The 16,157-nt window shown below is 37.8% G+C and overlaps 2 protein-coding genes across 5 annotated transcripts in view; both read right to left on the bottom strand.

The window, feature by feature from the left end:
• LOC5568466 (multiple C2 and transmembrane domain-containing protein 1) overlaps positions 1 to 16,157 on the bottom strand; it is a 215,088-nt gene that overhangs the window by 94,198 nt on the left and 104,733 nt on the right. The gene's annotated exons all lie outside the window — the stretch shown is intronic.
• On the bottom strand, positions 1,230 to 2,975 carry LOC110675394. The gene is made up of 3 exons (XM_021840304.1): positions 2,652 to 2,975; positions 2,118 to 2,461; positions 1,230 to 2,060 (listed from the first exon to the last, which is right to left on the bottom strand). The coding sequence occupies exons 1-3, from the start codon at positions 2,852 to 2,854 to the stop codon at positions 1,360 to 1,362; spliced, it is 1,248 nt and encodes a 415-aa protein (XP_021695996.1). The 5' UTR covers positions 2,855 to 2,975; the 3' UTR covers positions 1,230 to 1,359.

Here is a 16,157-nt window from a genome sequence, read left to right as displayed (position 1 = left end):
GTTCAACATTTGCGCTGTACACGTTTGCAACGGGATCCGGAAAATTTCCTGACTAAGTGCTTCCGGTTGCAGGTCGATGTTGTCCGGCGTTGGTGTTGTTGGTTAGATACGATACTGAATTTTGATCCTAAATCATGGAGCGTGATAAGGTAGGTTAGGTATGGGCGTAGCCAGAATTTCCATCATGGGGAATTAAAAACTCACTTATTTCTCGTTTATGTCGAAGAAGGTAACCTTCTAACTTCCCAACTGATTAGCCAACTGATTACTCATGCTGATTTTGTTTCTGATCATGTCCCTGTTACATTTCAAATATCCTATGAAGCGATTCTCAATCCTGTCAGCTCCACTTTCAATTATTGATGAGCCGACTGGAATTGCAAGAAAAATATTAACGAATCCATCTTCTATCTTTCCTGACCCATTACTGATGACTGATACCATGACCCCACAGTTATGGATCAAATAGTGTGGAGTCCAACCTATAAAATTCAATAAAACGACATGGAAAACGTAAAATTGTAATTTAACAGCACGAATCGAATCGTTTTAAATTGGAACTTCGGTTAGTAAACTGTTTTGAGTGTAATATTTACATAGGATTGCATAAACATTAAAAATTGTATCGGTTCCTGAAAACCATATTATGGATCAATTTTCATATTATGGATCAAATTGTGACATATTACGGATCAGTGCGCAAAATCAAGAGATTTTCAACTCAATGCATCTGTATTGCATGGTATGTCGAATGTTAACAATGTGTCATATATTACTGCCAAAAATAGTAGTGTTAGAGCTGGAAACAAGGATAAAATGCCTTTTTTATTGTGATACTGCATTGTAGTAACTGAGACATCAACTGTTTGCGCTCCACACCAAGTTTTCTACCCATTTTTGTTTGCTAAAAAATGAAATTTACAAACCTTGATGTTTTATTAGTTCAATCCTTAGTGCTATTATCTGAAAATGTCGAATTCAGTGCATAAAATAGCAGAAATCTACATTCTTTGGAAGTGATCCATAACCGTGGTAAACAATCATTTCCTGGTCCATATTATGGATCACTAGTTAGAAGTGCTAATATTCGGTATTTGATTCATACTAAATCGAAGCGAACGAGCGTAAAACATGCTATAACATTTGAATTTTACCACCTGTGGGAGCTTATGAATGCTGACGGCACTTCTTACAGGAAACGACCATATAATGATAGCTGTGTGCTACCAACTAAACATTTGTCAAATACAGTTGCCCCACAGTTATGGATCACGTAAGCCATAGTTCACATTGATAAAATCGATGAAAAATTGCCTAATCTAAATACATCAATTCTGAAACCAGTATAAGAACGGATATTCAATTTCTTTCAATGTAAATTAGAAAACTAGGATGAATTATTTTGAAAAATCTGAAAAAATTTCTGTCCAGTGGCTGCAAGATGCGTGTCGAGTTTGGATACAAGGAGACAAGGATCAATCCTTTTTGTATACAAAATTCCACTAGTTCCATGTTCACATGACTCTTGTGTCCATCAACAAATATCAAAACCGGAAATTCAGTTCCTCTCTTCTGCAGCCACTGGTATAAATCGTTCGCTATATACTCGTAGAACGTCTTCGAAGTTTGCCATCCTTCGTCTGAAACTCCAATTGACCATCCGTCTGGAACGTTTTCGACCATATCTCTACTTATGCGCTTTCCTGGGTACAGAATCATCGGTGGTGTCAAATCTCCAGCCGCCGTACTGCCAAATAAAGCAGTGTAGCAATCTTTTTCCGAATTGCTGGTCACAAGATAGGTGTTTTCGGCATCCGAACATATTGCTTTATAGCGCTTTGGTACGAGTTGAAAGCCAGACTCGTCAAAGTTCAAAATACGTTCCGGATTATCAAAAATAGATGTATCGATACCATCCTGACGCAGCAATTCTTCCACCTCGAAGAACCAATTCCGCAACTGAGGTTCTGTCACTTTCGCACCTGCTTTTGAAAGATTGTTCACCAACTTTTGACGAATCTCCGGATGCCTGGCAATAAAACGCTGACTCCAGTTTTTGCCTACAACACATAGAATTGTTAGCCCTGAGATAGTCAAACAAACGTATTTATACTTACTTGGGAAGGAATCGGGAATTTCACGGTCGTTGCGTCGTCTTATTTTATCGGCGTAGTCCTTAACCGTGTGTGTTACATCTATTTGGCAAACTGGAAAGCCGGCCCTCGCCATGTAAAACACCCAGTTTTTGATGCGTTCCTCTTCCTCGTGCAGCAAAACCGGATCCGGGCCAGGTCTCTCTTTCCCCTTTTCGTTTTTCAGTTGTCGGTAAAGTGTTGTGAATGGGATGTTGTACTTTTTCGATGTGTCCCGGATGTTTTTGACTTTCTTGGCTTCACGAACGGCTTCTTCGAGAATCTGACCATCGTACTGCTTCCGGATTTTGCGGATTTGCTTCATTTTTCTAAAACAGTGGCACAATTAGAGACAACTTTCGACTACACATTCATAGTAATTCCGGTAGGCGCTGCTTGATTCATATTTGTGGAAAACGCCATTTTTTCCCACAGATATGAATCAAATTAATTTCGCTTAAAAACCACTGTTTCTGCGGAAAATTCATTACTACCGCAACATTTTCAACTTAATATTACCTGTAGTTAACGAACCGTACATCTGTTCCAGATTTATATTGGTTAATATACTCGAAAACACCTTCTGAATGAAAAGCACCTGCGTTACGTGGAAGCTCAAAATGTAAATAAAACTGGATGCGTCGAATCGGTGACTGCAACTTTGACGTTTCTCGCTGCATAGAATGCAGTTGGAAAGCATAATGGCATGCATGAAGAAGCATTGATAACTGTTCTGCACTGTAAAAATATTTACGCGATATTTTGACAATTCATTATGCTGAAATTTTAGTTTTCCTACAGATTTGATCCATATCCGTGGGCTATCCATAACTGTGGGGTGACTGTACACCGTTATTTAGCGGTTGAATGTTGTGCTTAACATTACAAATGGTAGAAGATAAATAGTATAACATGGGAAAAATATGTTTTACGTCAACGTTTATGTTTTGAGCGAGTTATCCGATGTTGAACGCCAAAGTGATCCGTCACTGTGGGTGATCCGTAACTGTGTGGGCATGGTATAATCCTGTGGGCTTCGTGGCCGTGCGGTTAGTGTTACCAAGCATTTAATCGCATCGTGTCAAGGAGTGTGGGTACGATTCCCGCTACAGTCCGGAAAACTTTTCGTCAGAAAATTTTTACGACTGTGCCACTGGGCGTTGCATGCTAGTCCGTTGTCTAGTGTGGTGCTTTCTTCAAAGGGCAAATCGTTCACAGGAAGCATTTACGTGTCGGTGTCTTTTAAAAAAATCCTCTGGTTACACCTATGTGGCCAGGGATTTGCTTTGAACAGTAAAGACGAAAAGATTCCCCATTCAAATTATTCAACAGTATTAAGACCAAATTCGATGAACTGGAAACAAAGGACTCGCCTTTTAATAGCATGCATTTTATCCTGCATTTCCTGGCACTTTTTCAAGGCACTTCATGTTAAACGGCAATTACGAGGTAGAACGTGCCCCAGCACTAAATTGTGCTGTTTATCGTTTCGTCATCCATCAGAAAACCGTCAGATCCATCAGATACCTACACATCACTATCACTAGTTGCTTCCCAACTTTTTTTTTTTTTTCAACCCAGCGGAGAACAAAATCGAGAATCGTTATCTCGGACAAACCATCTGCCATTCAACCCGTTGAACAAAGCTTCCTCCAAACTCGAGTGGCGGGTTAATGAATTTTCGATTTTCCGCATTGCAACGCAGCCAGCCAGCCAGCCCGCAGATATGGCGGGATTTCGAGTGACATCGGTTAGGTCGCGCCCAACCAGTGCCAATGGAACGGAATGGAGGTTGTACTGAATTTTTCATTAGAATTGGTATGCCCTTGATCCATACCATCTACCCGCAGCCATCGGCGCAATCAAATGTGATAAGGATACACTAGAAGTTCTGTTTACGCGATGGGTCAGGGGTGCGTAAATAGAATTTTTCGGAAAAGAAATCACTACGTAAATGAAATTTGTGTTAATAAATCCACTTGCCATTTCCGCATTCGTATATCATGTAGCAGATAGGATGATATTATATGCCCAGGGAATTGAAGGAAATTTCCATTACGACAAGATCCTGGACCAACTGGAATCGAACCCAGACACCTTCAGCATGGCTTTGCTTTGTAGCCACAGACTTAAACTACACGGGTAAGGTAGGTCCTTGTAATTTACGTGGATGGAATAAACGTAAATTTAGCTTTCAGTGTACACAGCTTTATACTCGCACCTGTACCCGAGTTTCTAAATTATTCACCGGGTGAGGGACATATTTGGTGGTCCCCTCCGCGATCAAATATCGACGAGGCCAAGCTTTACCCGCATCGGAGAAAAACTTAGAAGCACACGAACAAAACAAAAGTGGAGATAAATCGTGAAATGAGAAAATTTGATTACCATTTGCTCTTCGTGTGATAGACTTGGTTATGGTCTTGTAGGGGGTGGAGGATTGCCAAAAATTGTGTTGTGTGTCACGTAGCAGAATGACGGATAGAGCGACCAGGCAACAAGGTCAAGGATGGCGCATTTATTCCGATTATGTGCCCGTATTATGGAACGAGTCTAATTTGTGGTTAGACGTCAAAATAGGTAGCAATGGTACGCTGCAAGAATATCAAAAGACACACGTCTTCTGCTTTCTGGGGTCCTGTCCCAGCTGGAGGAGAACCTGCTTCTCAGCTTAGTTTCTCATGAGCATTGCCACAGTTTTTAAACTGAGAAATTTTTACCATTTTTACATGCGTGTTTTGTGTAGTAAGCGCGAATTTGGTTGGCCATAGCTCATCATTGCGCTCGCTATGCTGTTAATAGTGATGAAACAAACATCAGAGGTCAGGCTCAACAAGATTCTCAAAGATTTTTTCCGTAATCATGAAATTACACTCAATTTTTTACAAAGATTTATATAGATTGCATGAAAGTTACTCAGGAACATATTTTTTTGGAAATTATTGTTTACAACTCAATTTTTTTTTTTTCAAATATTTGTCAGCATTCACTCAGAGTTCCAACGTATTTTTAGCATAGCATAGACTGACTGTACATGTCAATGTTTGCTACTCCGTGATTGATCAGAACTGGTAATAATTTCACTGCGATCCAAATGAATAAGAGATGGGAGTTTCCGCTTACTCTCGGAGTGCAATTTTAGCAGATCAAATATTATTGATCAATAACGGCGCCGGCCAAGTCCTTACAGTCAGTTGGGATAGGAAAGGAATGTTAGGGTGTAATGATTGTTGCTTCTAGAGACCGAGAATACCTCTGCATCTCCACAATCACCACGGGAAGGGTGTTTATTAGTGGAAAAGGAAAGGATCTGGGAGTCACCTTTGGTCGGTGATGCGATCCATGGATAAGGAGGAAAAATACGATTTATACTTTAAGCTAGTTTTTGGTTTTGTCTCAAAAAGTTTTTGGTAGAAGATTTAAAATAAACGTCAACATCTATAATGTCTAACCATTCAAAAGAAGTTTTTATTAATGGTGAAAAGAGAAAAATATATGCGTTTATTTTAGATTTTATGAAACAGGAATAATGCCGACACTTGTAGTGACGAACAATACATAGTTTGTTTGAAAATTACATAAAAGTATTATTGAACATTTATGCCTCAAGAAGAAGAGTCTTTAGTACCGTCGTTGGGGGTGACAATGGGTCAAAAAGGGATATGTGCGATTTATTTTTTGAATAACTATCGCAATTCAACTCCAATAAACTTCAAATTTGGTGTATATGTACTTTGATGGTACATTAACAACTGTTCAAAAAATTAAAGACAAATATTTGTTCACAGCGGCACCACAAGTGAATGAAAAATCACTCAATCTCACCCCATCGAGGGGGTGACATTGGGTCACTGTAATTGAAATAACTTATTTTTGAGAATATGATTTCAAAACCATTCACAACTAAAAAATATTGACAAAAAACGATGCACACAAGACGAAAAGATATCTAAGATGTTTCACAAGTATGATAAACCCACTTAAAAGAAAGATTATACTGAAAATTGAAGAGCTATGAGAAAAAATATGTAAACCCAACATTTATCGTCAAGTTTACATAAATTTTCTTGGTTTTTCCCTCAGATTGTCTTCAAAGTCTCATCCCCATTGCTATAAAGCCCATTCCGTTTCCCCAAAGGTGTACTGAAACAGTGATTATTTTAAACCTTCGCAAATAGTTAAATTTCGGTGCGACATTCCACGATCAATAAATTTCAGGCAGCAGTTGACGTCATAATCCCAGTATTTCAGCGATCCAACTCATTTGTACTTACGTGGGATGTTTCTATAATATGAAAACACTGATATATAATCAAATTTGGAAAAAACACACCCTTTTGATAAAAAATTACGATGTTGCTGCGCACGAAACACAGTTGCTGGTTTGAGAAGTTGTCAAAATGCGTTGTATTGTTATTCAATGCACGGAATACTCAAGTAGACTTGTTTGATGTTTCAGAGATGCTGTATTTGGAAAGAATAAACACATCTTAATGAAATAAGAGAACACCCGGCACCGTAAAATGTCAAAAAAGTGGACTTGGAATTTCATTTACTATCGTTCTTGCTTGACCCAATCTCACCCCCATTTTCAATGTTTTAGACATCGTACCGAAAAAAATGATTTTTTTGTGGGAAAATCAAACAGATTCCGGAAAATACCTGTGATGTGTAATGAAAAGACTTTCAACATTCTACTAATACAACGATAGCGGCTAGAGTACATGCGTGATACTTTGTACAGGTGAAATTTAATGTTGTAAATTTTATCTAGTTTCAACATGCAAGTTTATTGATGTAGTAAATAAAAACTACTATTTCTAAAAATGTATATTGTTATGAATTATGTGCAATAATATGTCCCCTAACATTTGAATTATTAATTTTAGTAATATCAGCGTTATAAGCTGAAATATTTCACAAAACATATTTTTCCGTTTTGACCCAATCTCACCCCCTAGACCCATTGTCACCCCCATCGACGGTAGAAGTTTTAAAATAAACGTCGATGAATGTCGAACAATATAAAAAATATTTTAAGTAATGTCAAAAATTTTATATGTATATTAGAATTGTATAAAACAGGCATAATGCCGACACTTGTAGTGACGAATCCTTTGTATGATTTGATTGAATATTACAAAAAAGTAACGCTTTCATGAAAAAATGTGTTATCATAAGCACGCGAAACGAAAACCAAACTCCCGGTGTCCCGAAAACGAAGCGTCTTGCTGGGGCTTTCCAAAACACTGCACAACACGCGAACCGAAAACCAAACTCCCAGCCCCCGAACACGAAGCGTCTTGTTTGGGCTTTCCAAAACACTGCCCAGCAAAACCCGCGAAATGAATACCAAACTCCCAGCGCCCCGAAAACGAAGCGTCTTGCTTTGGCTTCCTAAAACACTGCCCAGCACAACACGCGAACCGAAAAACCCCTCAGAGTTCCAACGTATTTTTAAGACACTAACTAAAATTCCGTGAATGTTTCAAAAACTAATTCATAGATCGGTCATTCAATATCAAATGTCCATACGTGTATTCAACTCCGATTTCAATCGATAATAAAAAAAAACATGATTATGCTCACGATTAAGTTCCTCAGTCAACCAATATTTTGATTTTTCATGCCAAAATGAACTTCTGGTCAAAATTTCAGTAAATTTGGAGAAAATTTAGATGTGCTTCAAACCAATTATGTGTTTTTGGACTATTTTCAAGCTTTGAAAATTCATAACTATTGAATGGAACATTGAAACTTGTCCAAATTGGGTACATTTACCCTACTGTTGGGTACATTTACCCCAGGGGCCCAGATAGCCGTAGCGGTAAACGCGCAGCTATTCAGCATGACCATGCTGAGGGTCGTGGGTTTGAATCCCACTGGTCGAGGATCTTTTCGGGTTGGAAATTTCCTCGATTCCCACTGCATAGAAGTATCTTCGTACCTGCCACACGATATACACATGCAAAAATGGTCAATCGGCAAATAAAGCTCTCAGTTAATAACTGTGGAAGTGCTCATAAGAACACTAATCTGAAAAGTAGGCTTTGTCCCAGTTGGGACGTAACGCCAGAAAGAAGAAAGAAGAAACCCTACTGTACTTGGTATTTCCTATGAATGTTCTTCTCTAGACTACTCCGGAGAAGTCACACATCTGTAGAGACTACTCTAGTGTAGCCGCATGAAAATTTCCAGCTCTCTGAAATAGATGACCTAGTCTGTGTATAGAAGTACTGGAAATATTCTAAATCAGGGTTGCCAAACCTGATCACGATGTATATTCATCATGGATAAAAATACTCTTACACATTTGTGTGGATGGGTGCGTTTTTGTCACACGATAATCATTAGATTGATTGTAAAGAGTACTCTTTCTTCTCTTCGCACATTGTGCGGTTAGTCTCATATGAGCAACTGGATTGTTATATCTTTCAATCTCTCATAGTGAGAGATCCAATGATAAATAAATTTAATTGTATCTTATAGGGCAGATGTGTCGATTTTGGAGAACTTGGTGCTTGTTTTAGATAATTTTCAAATTTGTGCGTTTTGTATTTTGGATCGTTCTTCTTTATTATTCAGTTGCAAAATCTCCAAGATATGTTGCAATTGAAATGAAAAAAGAGGCGTTCAACAAGGAAACGGTATAGGTTTTGGTAGTTATTTAGAGTGGAGCCTAATTTGCCAAGAACGGTACACATTCCCTAATATATAATTGTATTAAGCGCTTTGCTTGGCTTGATCACTTGTAATATCTGAGAATATCTCTCATTTCAGAGACCTAAGTTGTAACTGCTCACTATTACAATCGGATTGGGCTTCAGAAAGTGCGTCGTACCTATCGACCTTTCTTTCTTATCTCGACTCCCTTCAAAGTCAGTTGGATTTTATTATTTTCCGCTCTTTCAGGAAATTTTTGCTTTTTTCGGAACAATGGCTGCAAGTCAAGCTAGTCCAAAAGCTTCGTTGTCGGCTGCTGCTGCTGACGTTAACAATGAAGTTGTGGTAGCAATATCACAAACTTCTGCTGCAAATGCTGAACAAGTTGGAAAGACCTCCTTAACCACTATTGAGCAAGGCATTGGAAGCACTGCTGCCACGCCATCCAATATGGCAGACAAGATTAACGCAATGGATGCTGTAGTGGACTCTGGCACATATAAAGATGGTCATCATGCTTCGTCATTTCATGATTATCGCTTTCAGATAAGCATGAAAAACGGCTTTTTCACAGTGCGCATCGTACCTTCGTGCTGTGCGTACACGAATTCTCTCTGCTCTTGGAAGTTTTCTTAAAAACTACCTAAAGCAATAAAACAGTTGTAGTAGGCTTTGATGAATATTATGTAAATAATGTGTCATAATAAAGCGACCCTTGTTCGGAACCAGGCGTATCCTTCATTTCAGAAGTGGGATAGAATCCTAAGTTTTCTGAATAATGGAATCAAAATTTCAAGTTATTATAGCGAAAAAAAGTCAGAGGCGATTGCAGTATTTTCTTCAATCTACACAAAGGAAATCAAACTATGAAGAGACATTGAAAATACAAGTTGAAGTTTGGAAGAAATGGAACAAGTTCAGTTGGAGCATTACTGTCCTTCGGGGAGAGGAGTAACGGAACGAATGGAATGAGAGCTTGAAGATGAGATCGTTACCAGACCCTGCATCACAAGCATTACAACATCGATGACTAGGGGGACTGGGGGTAGTTTGCCCACGTTAAGGACAACAGCGATTTTAGATGTGAAAAACATTATTTTATGCTCTTTTTTAGTTATGGTCGGATAGACAAACATGTTTTCTACCAAATAGTTGAAACAGCTATTCATTTTAACTTTTCTGGGGTTTATAAATTATTATTTAAAAAATGCTTGCTTAACTGCATATGTATTGTTTTGCGGGGTAAAACGCCCCGCTTGAGTTCGGCGTTAGCCATGCTGTAAACGAACGCACACAATCATGCTTGTATATGAGTTGCATACATCCGGGCGTTTGTTCAGATGTTATTGTTCAATAATAGTATACATGCTGATGCGAAAAATGTACATTTGTAAGGTTCCAATTTTTGCGTAACTTCAACGTGCCATTACGTTTGGTAGAATTTGAATTCAAACGGCTGTTTTGGTGTTATGAAATAGGGGTGGGCGTTTTGCCCCCAGAGTTGATTAAAGTTTAGGTCCTTCAATAAGCTTTTTGAGGGCAAATTTAACATATGTTTTGCACGTAATACAAACTATGACAGTGCACAAGTTGGCTCTCGGCAATAGTTTCAGAAATTTGGTTGTTTATCGACCTAAAAAATGACATTGAAAATCGCACAAAATTGCAACGAAAACAGCGAAAAACGTTTTTATACGATTTTATCAATTTGGTTGAGAAAACCACATAAAAACATATTAGGAAAAGCATTTCTATCCATTTTCTATGATCTAGGGTGAAAAAAAGCATTCTAAAACACATCGTTCGGCCAAATCGATGGTGGCGCGTTTTACCCCCTATGGGCATATTACCCCCAGTTCCCCTATGTCAACGAGTTGGAGACCTATGGAAGACGACGTTGGAGTAGCCGTTCACATCGAGGACGATGTGTTTAGTCAAGATGGCCGAACTGTAGTAGGCTTTGATGAATATTATGTAAATAATGTGTCATAATAAAGCGACCCTTGTTCGGAACCAGGCGTATCCTTCACAGTACTTTTCAGTGCTACAAAAAACAGTACTTTTCAGTGCTAAAATTAAAAACGGTACTTTTCAGTGCTACTAAAACAGTACTTTTCAGTACTATTTTTTCTACTATTGATCCCTTTACGATCCTTGTTTGGACCCGTGCCTTCGATTTTTCGTTGGACCCGTTGGCGAAAGCTAGCGGTGGTAATCCTTCTTGGACACCGTCTTGGGAAAAAACCTTTCGAAGGTCACGTCTTCTTTCGTTTATTAATTAAACATGGTATCAACAACAAACAAAAGGAAGGGTGAATCTCTGAATTCACTACTTCCTTCCAAAAAAGTGGGTTTTAAAACTGTCACTACACGTGGCAAGAATGGAAGAAAGGACGCTTCCCCGGAATGCGAAGTTTCTTCCAAGGGTGAAATGAATAATTGTATCGAAATGAGCAATCAGTTCGATGCTCTAGACAAATTTTCCGAACACCAAATCGAAGCAGCCTCTAGCCCAGGCTCTTTGATTCAAGTGAGGAAGCAAAGAGTGCCGCCTATCGTGGTCAGTTGTTCCGAATTTGGGGGATTTAGGCAGGAGATCTTGAACTCCATTAGGGGAATCAAGGTTTCCTTCCAAATCGCAAAGAAAGGAGACTGTCGCGTTTTGCCGGAAACTCTTAAAGATCGTGAGCTTCTTCTCAAACATCTTGAAGAGAAGAAGCACAAATTTTTTACTTATGACGACAAAACTGAACGTTTGTTCAAAGTTGTCTTGAAAGGTCTCTCAAGTGACTATAAATCACCTGAAGAGATCAAAAATGGAATAAATGATTTACTTGGATTTTCCCCAGTCCAAGTAATCATTATGAAAAAGAGAACCCAATCTGGCATTGTTCGGAAAGGGCTTTCTCAAGAATTTTATTTAGTTCACTTTAACAAAAAAGAACTAAATAATATTAAAGCTTTAGAAAAAGCAAAACTTTTGTTTGATGTCCGTGTGACATGGGAACATTTCCAGAAACCTGGAGGAAATTACCAGAACCCCACTCAGTGCCGTCGGTGCCAAAAGTGGGGTCATGGTACAAAAAATTGTCGCATGGATGCTAAATGCATGATTTGCGGAGGTTCTTCTCACGCCAAAGACGTCTGTCCAGTGAAGGAAGATACCACCAAATTCATATGCTGTAATTGCGGGGCTAACCATAAGTCCAATTTTTGGAATTGTCCTTCACGAAAAAAGGTCATTGAGGCTCGTGCCAGGCAGATGAAAGATAATATCCGTTACGATAACGGTCGTTTCCGGAATTTGCCTGGTAGAGTATCGAACAATGCTCATTTTTCAGTTAACGATCGCTTGATCATGAATCATACCCATCAGGAAGATCATAATCATGCTCAGTCACAAACTAATTTTATTCCGTCGGGTAGCCGTTCGAATCTTTCTATTTCGAATGTATCTACCCACGGTAAATCCTTTGCCGATATCGTAGCAGGAAATTCGAACTCCTCCCCTGTTGGATCCATGGGTACCCATTCTACTAGTTTCAAATCAAATGGAAAAAACCCTACCGCCACAGGTAACTCCGCTTCTTCGTCTACCGAAAATTCCAATGGGAAATCACATGACATGTCTGCCTCTGATTTTAATTTTCTAACTGAACAATTGAATCTAATGATTGATGCAATGTTCAAAGCCACCACTATGACTGAAGCAGTCCAAGTAGGTGTAAAATTTACAAATCAAATTGTTATTGGATTACGTTTTTCTAATGGATCCAAATAATAATTTAAATATTTTAAATTGGAATGCTCGTTCTCTGAATGGTAAAGAGGACGAGCTGTTTAATTTTCTTACGGTTAATAACGTGCATATAGCAGTTATTACCGAAACGTATTTAAAACCTGGATCTAAACTCAAAAGAGATCCTAACTTTTTGTTTATCGTAATGATCGACTTGATGGGGCATGTGGGGGAGTTGCAATCATCATTCATAGGCGTATAAAACATCAACTCTTTTCATCATTTGAAACTAAAGTTTTTGAAACTTTAGGTGTTTCTGTTGAAACACAGTTTGGTAAATATACTTTCATAGCTGCCTATTTGCCTTTTCAATGCTCTGGGCAGCAAGTTAATTTGCTCCAAACTGACTTGCGTAAATTGACTCGCAATAAGTCAAAATTTTTTGTTATTGGTGACTTTAATGCCAAACATCGGTCATGGAATAATTCTCAAAGTAATTCCAACGGCAGAATTTTATTTGATGAGTGCTCTTCAGGATATTTCTCAATTCAATACCCTGATAGCCCCACATGTTTTTCCTCTTCTAGAAATCCATCTACGATTGATTTGGTCTTAACCGACTCTAGTCATCTTTGTAGCCAACTGATTACTCATGCTGATTTTGATTCTGATCATGTCCCTGTTACATTTCAAATATCCCAAGAAGCGATTCTCAATCCTATCAGCTCCACTTTCAATTATTTACGAGCCGACTGGAATATATATAAAACGTATGTTGACTCCAATCTTGATGTTAACATTTCTTTAGAAACTAAACTTGATATTGACAATGCTCTTGAAACTTTAACAAATTCCATTGTTGAAGCCCGGAGCATTGCAATTCCAAAATGTGAAGTAAAATTTGAATCCGTGATTATAGACGATGATCTTAAACTCTTGATCCGTCTTAAAAACGTGAGGAGAAGGCAATTTCAACGCACTCGCGATGCTGCTATGAAAATTATATGGCAGGATTTGCAGAAAGAAATCAAGAAACGTTTTGCTCAATTAAGAAACAAAAATTTTGAAAATAAAATTTCTCAATTGGACCCTGGCTCTAAGCCCTTTTGGAAATTATCGAAAATCTTGAAAAAACCTCAGAAGCCAATACCGGCATTGAAAGAGGAAAACAAATTATTACTAACTAATTGCGAAAAAGCTCAAAAACTTGCTATGCAGTTTGAAAGTGCGCACAATTTTAATTTAGGACTTACTAGTCCAATTGAAAATGAAGTTACTCAGGAGTTCGAAAATATTCTCAATCAAGAGAACGTTTTCGAAAATGCCTGGGAGACTGATTTGGAAGAAGTGAGAACTATTATTAAAAAATTCAAAAACATGAAAGCTCCTGGCGATGATGGAATTTTCTACATCCTCATCAAGAAACTTCCAGAAAGTAGCTTATCATTTTTAGTTGATATATTTAACAAATGTTTTCAATTAGCATATTTTCCTGACAAATGGAAAAATGCTAAGGTTGTTCCAATTTTAAAACCAGACAAAAATCCTGCAGAAGCTTCTAGCTATCGTCCAATCAGTTTGCTTTCCTCCATCAGTAAACTTTTTGAAAAGGTTATTTTGAACAGAATGATGGCCCACATCAACGAAAATTCAATTTTTGCCAATGAACAGTTCGGATTCCGCCATGGACATTCGACCACTCATCAACTTTTACGTGTAACAAATTTGATCCGTTCCAACAAATCTGAAGGCTATTCTACTGGTCTTGCTCTTCTAGACATAGAAAAAGCATTCGACAGTGTTTGGCATGAAGGTTTGATTGTAAAATTGAAAAACTTTAATTTTCCAACATACATTGTTAGAATAATTCAAAGTTATCTGTCAAATCGTACACTTCAGGTTAATTATCAGAACTCCAGATCTGAAAGACTTCCTGTAAGAGCTGGAGTTCCTCAAGGCAGCATTTTGGGACCAATATTATACAATATTTTCACATCTGACTTACCTGAGCTACCTCAGGGATGTCAAAAATCTTTGTTTGCGGATGACACAGGCCTCTCCGCCAAAGGACGAAGCCTGCGTGTCATCTGTAGTCGATTGCAAAAAAGTTTGGATATTTTTTCTTCATACTTGCAAAAACGGAAGATTTCTCCTAATGCTTCCAAAACTCAACTAATAATATTCCCACATAAACCAAAAGCTCTTTATTTGAAACCTTCAAGTAGACATGTTGTCACGATGAGAGGGGTTCCAATAAATTGGTCAGATGAAGTTAAGTATCTAGGGCTGATGCTAGATAAGAATTTAACTTTCAAAAATCACATTGAGGGCATTCAAGCCAAATGTAATAAATATGTAAAATGTCTCTATCCCCTTATTAATAGAAAATCAAAACTTTGTCTTAAGAACAAGCTGTTGATATTCAAACAAATTTTCAGGCCAGCCATGTTGTATGCTGTACCAATATGGACTAGCTGTTGTAATACCAGGAAGAAAGCTCTGCAGAGAATTCAAAATAAAATTTTGAAAATGATTCTGAGGCTTCCTCCCTGGTATAGTACCAATGAGTTACATAGAATATCCAATGTTGAAACATTGGAACAAATGTCAAATACAATCATTAATAATTTCAGGCAAAAATCGTTACAATCTTCTATTGCCACGATTAATGCGTTATATGTTTAGGTTAAGTTAGGTTAAGTATATTAAAAACATTTTTTTTTCTCTTATAAGCAGGTGAAATCAACTCACCTGTAAAAAAAAACTGAACTGCTACGGCAAATGAAATGTAATATGTTGTTAACAAAATGTTAATTAAATCTTAAATTTGTTGTACCAAATTAGGATGATAGTGTTGTCAAATAACACAGAACACCTAGATATAAGAAATGAATGTAATGTTTGGAATGATACTAATAAAGAAATTAAAAAAAAAAAAAAAAAAAAAACGGCTTTTTCACAAAACTGCTGTTCGACTTAAATAACTTTTTATACCAGACACCAGCAAACTCGTTTATTCCTAGCTTCAATGGCTATGGGCTTCGTTTCGGGAAACTCTTGTTTTCACCAGAGAACGAAGCAAGCCATGAAGCCATGGCTAATAGAAAAGCTAAATGCAATAAACGAGAAAGCGGTGGATGGATGCAAGTTTTCAATAGAAACATTTGGTCTCCATCAGAACAAGGTATGCTTAATCATTCCTTTTATTTTAAATGAAAGTTTAAGCGATACCGATGTTCTGAAGAGACTACATTTTTAAAATCCAATATTAGGAATTTGTCAATGGAGAATGCTGAGAACGAAGTCTATATCTGCAGATAATCGTTTGATTATCTACAATATTGATGATCGAGAAATTAATTTGCTCAATGTGCAGATAGATTTCTTTTCGTTTTTGTTTCCTTTTTGGAAACCTTCATCCTACATGGGTGTTCATTATTTTCCTGTACCGATTCCTCTTCCTTCCCCATCCCATCCCTTATCCTTCCCATCCCTTTCAGGTGAATGATGATATAGGCTATAATATGGCAAGGCACAAATCTCCCATCCCCTACGTGCCACTTGAGCCGCCTTTCTGATATCTAATGCAATTTTTTCTTTTGATACAGTGTTGCCAAATAAGT

Source organism: Aedes aegypti, chromosome 2 (genome assembly GCF_002204515.2).
Source record: "Aedes aegypti strain LVP_AGWG chromosome 2, AaegL5.0 Primary Assembly, whole genome shotgun sequence".
NCBI lineage: Eukaryota > Metazoa > Arthropoda > Insecta > Diptera > Culicidae > Aedes > Aedes aegypti.
Note: the sequence above shows the minus strand (reverse complement) of the source record. Positions and strands in the feature narration are given on the sequence as shown.

Coding starts and splice junctions, on each gene's coding strand:
- LOC110675394 (XM_021840304.1), bottom strand. CDS start 2,854: ATGCTTCTTCATGCATGCCATTATGCTTTCCAACTGCATTCTATGCAG. Junction 2,462..2,651: donor GTACGGTTCGTTAACTACAG/GTAATATTAAGT, acceptor CCACTGTTTTAG/AAAAATGAAGCAAATCCGCA. Junction 2,061..2,117: donor AATTCCCGATTCCTTCCCAA/GTAAGTATAAAT, acceptor TATGTGTTGTAG/GCAAAAACTGGAGTCAGCGT.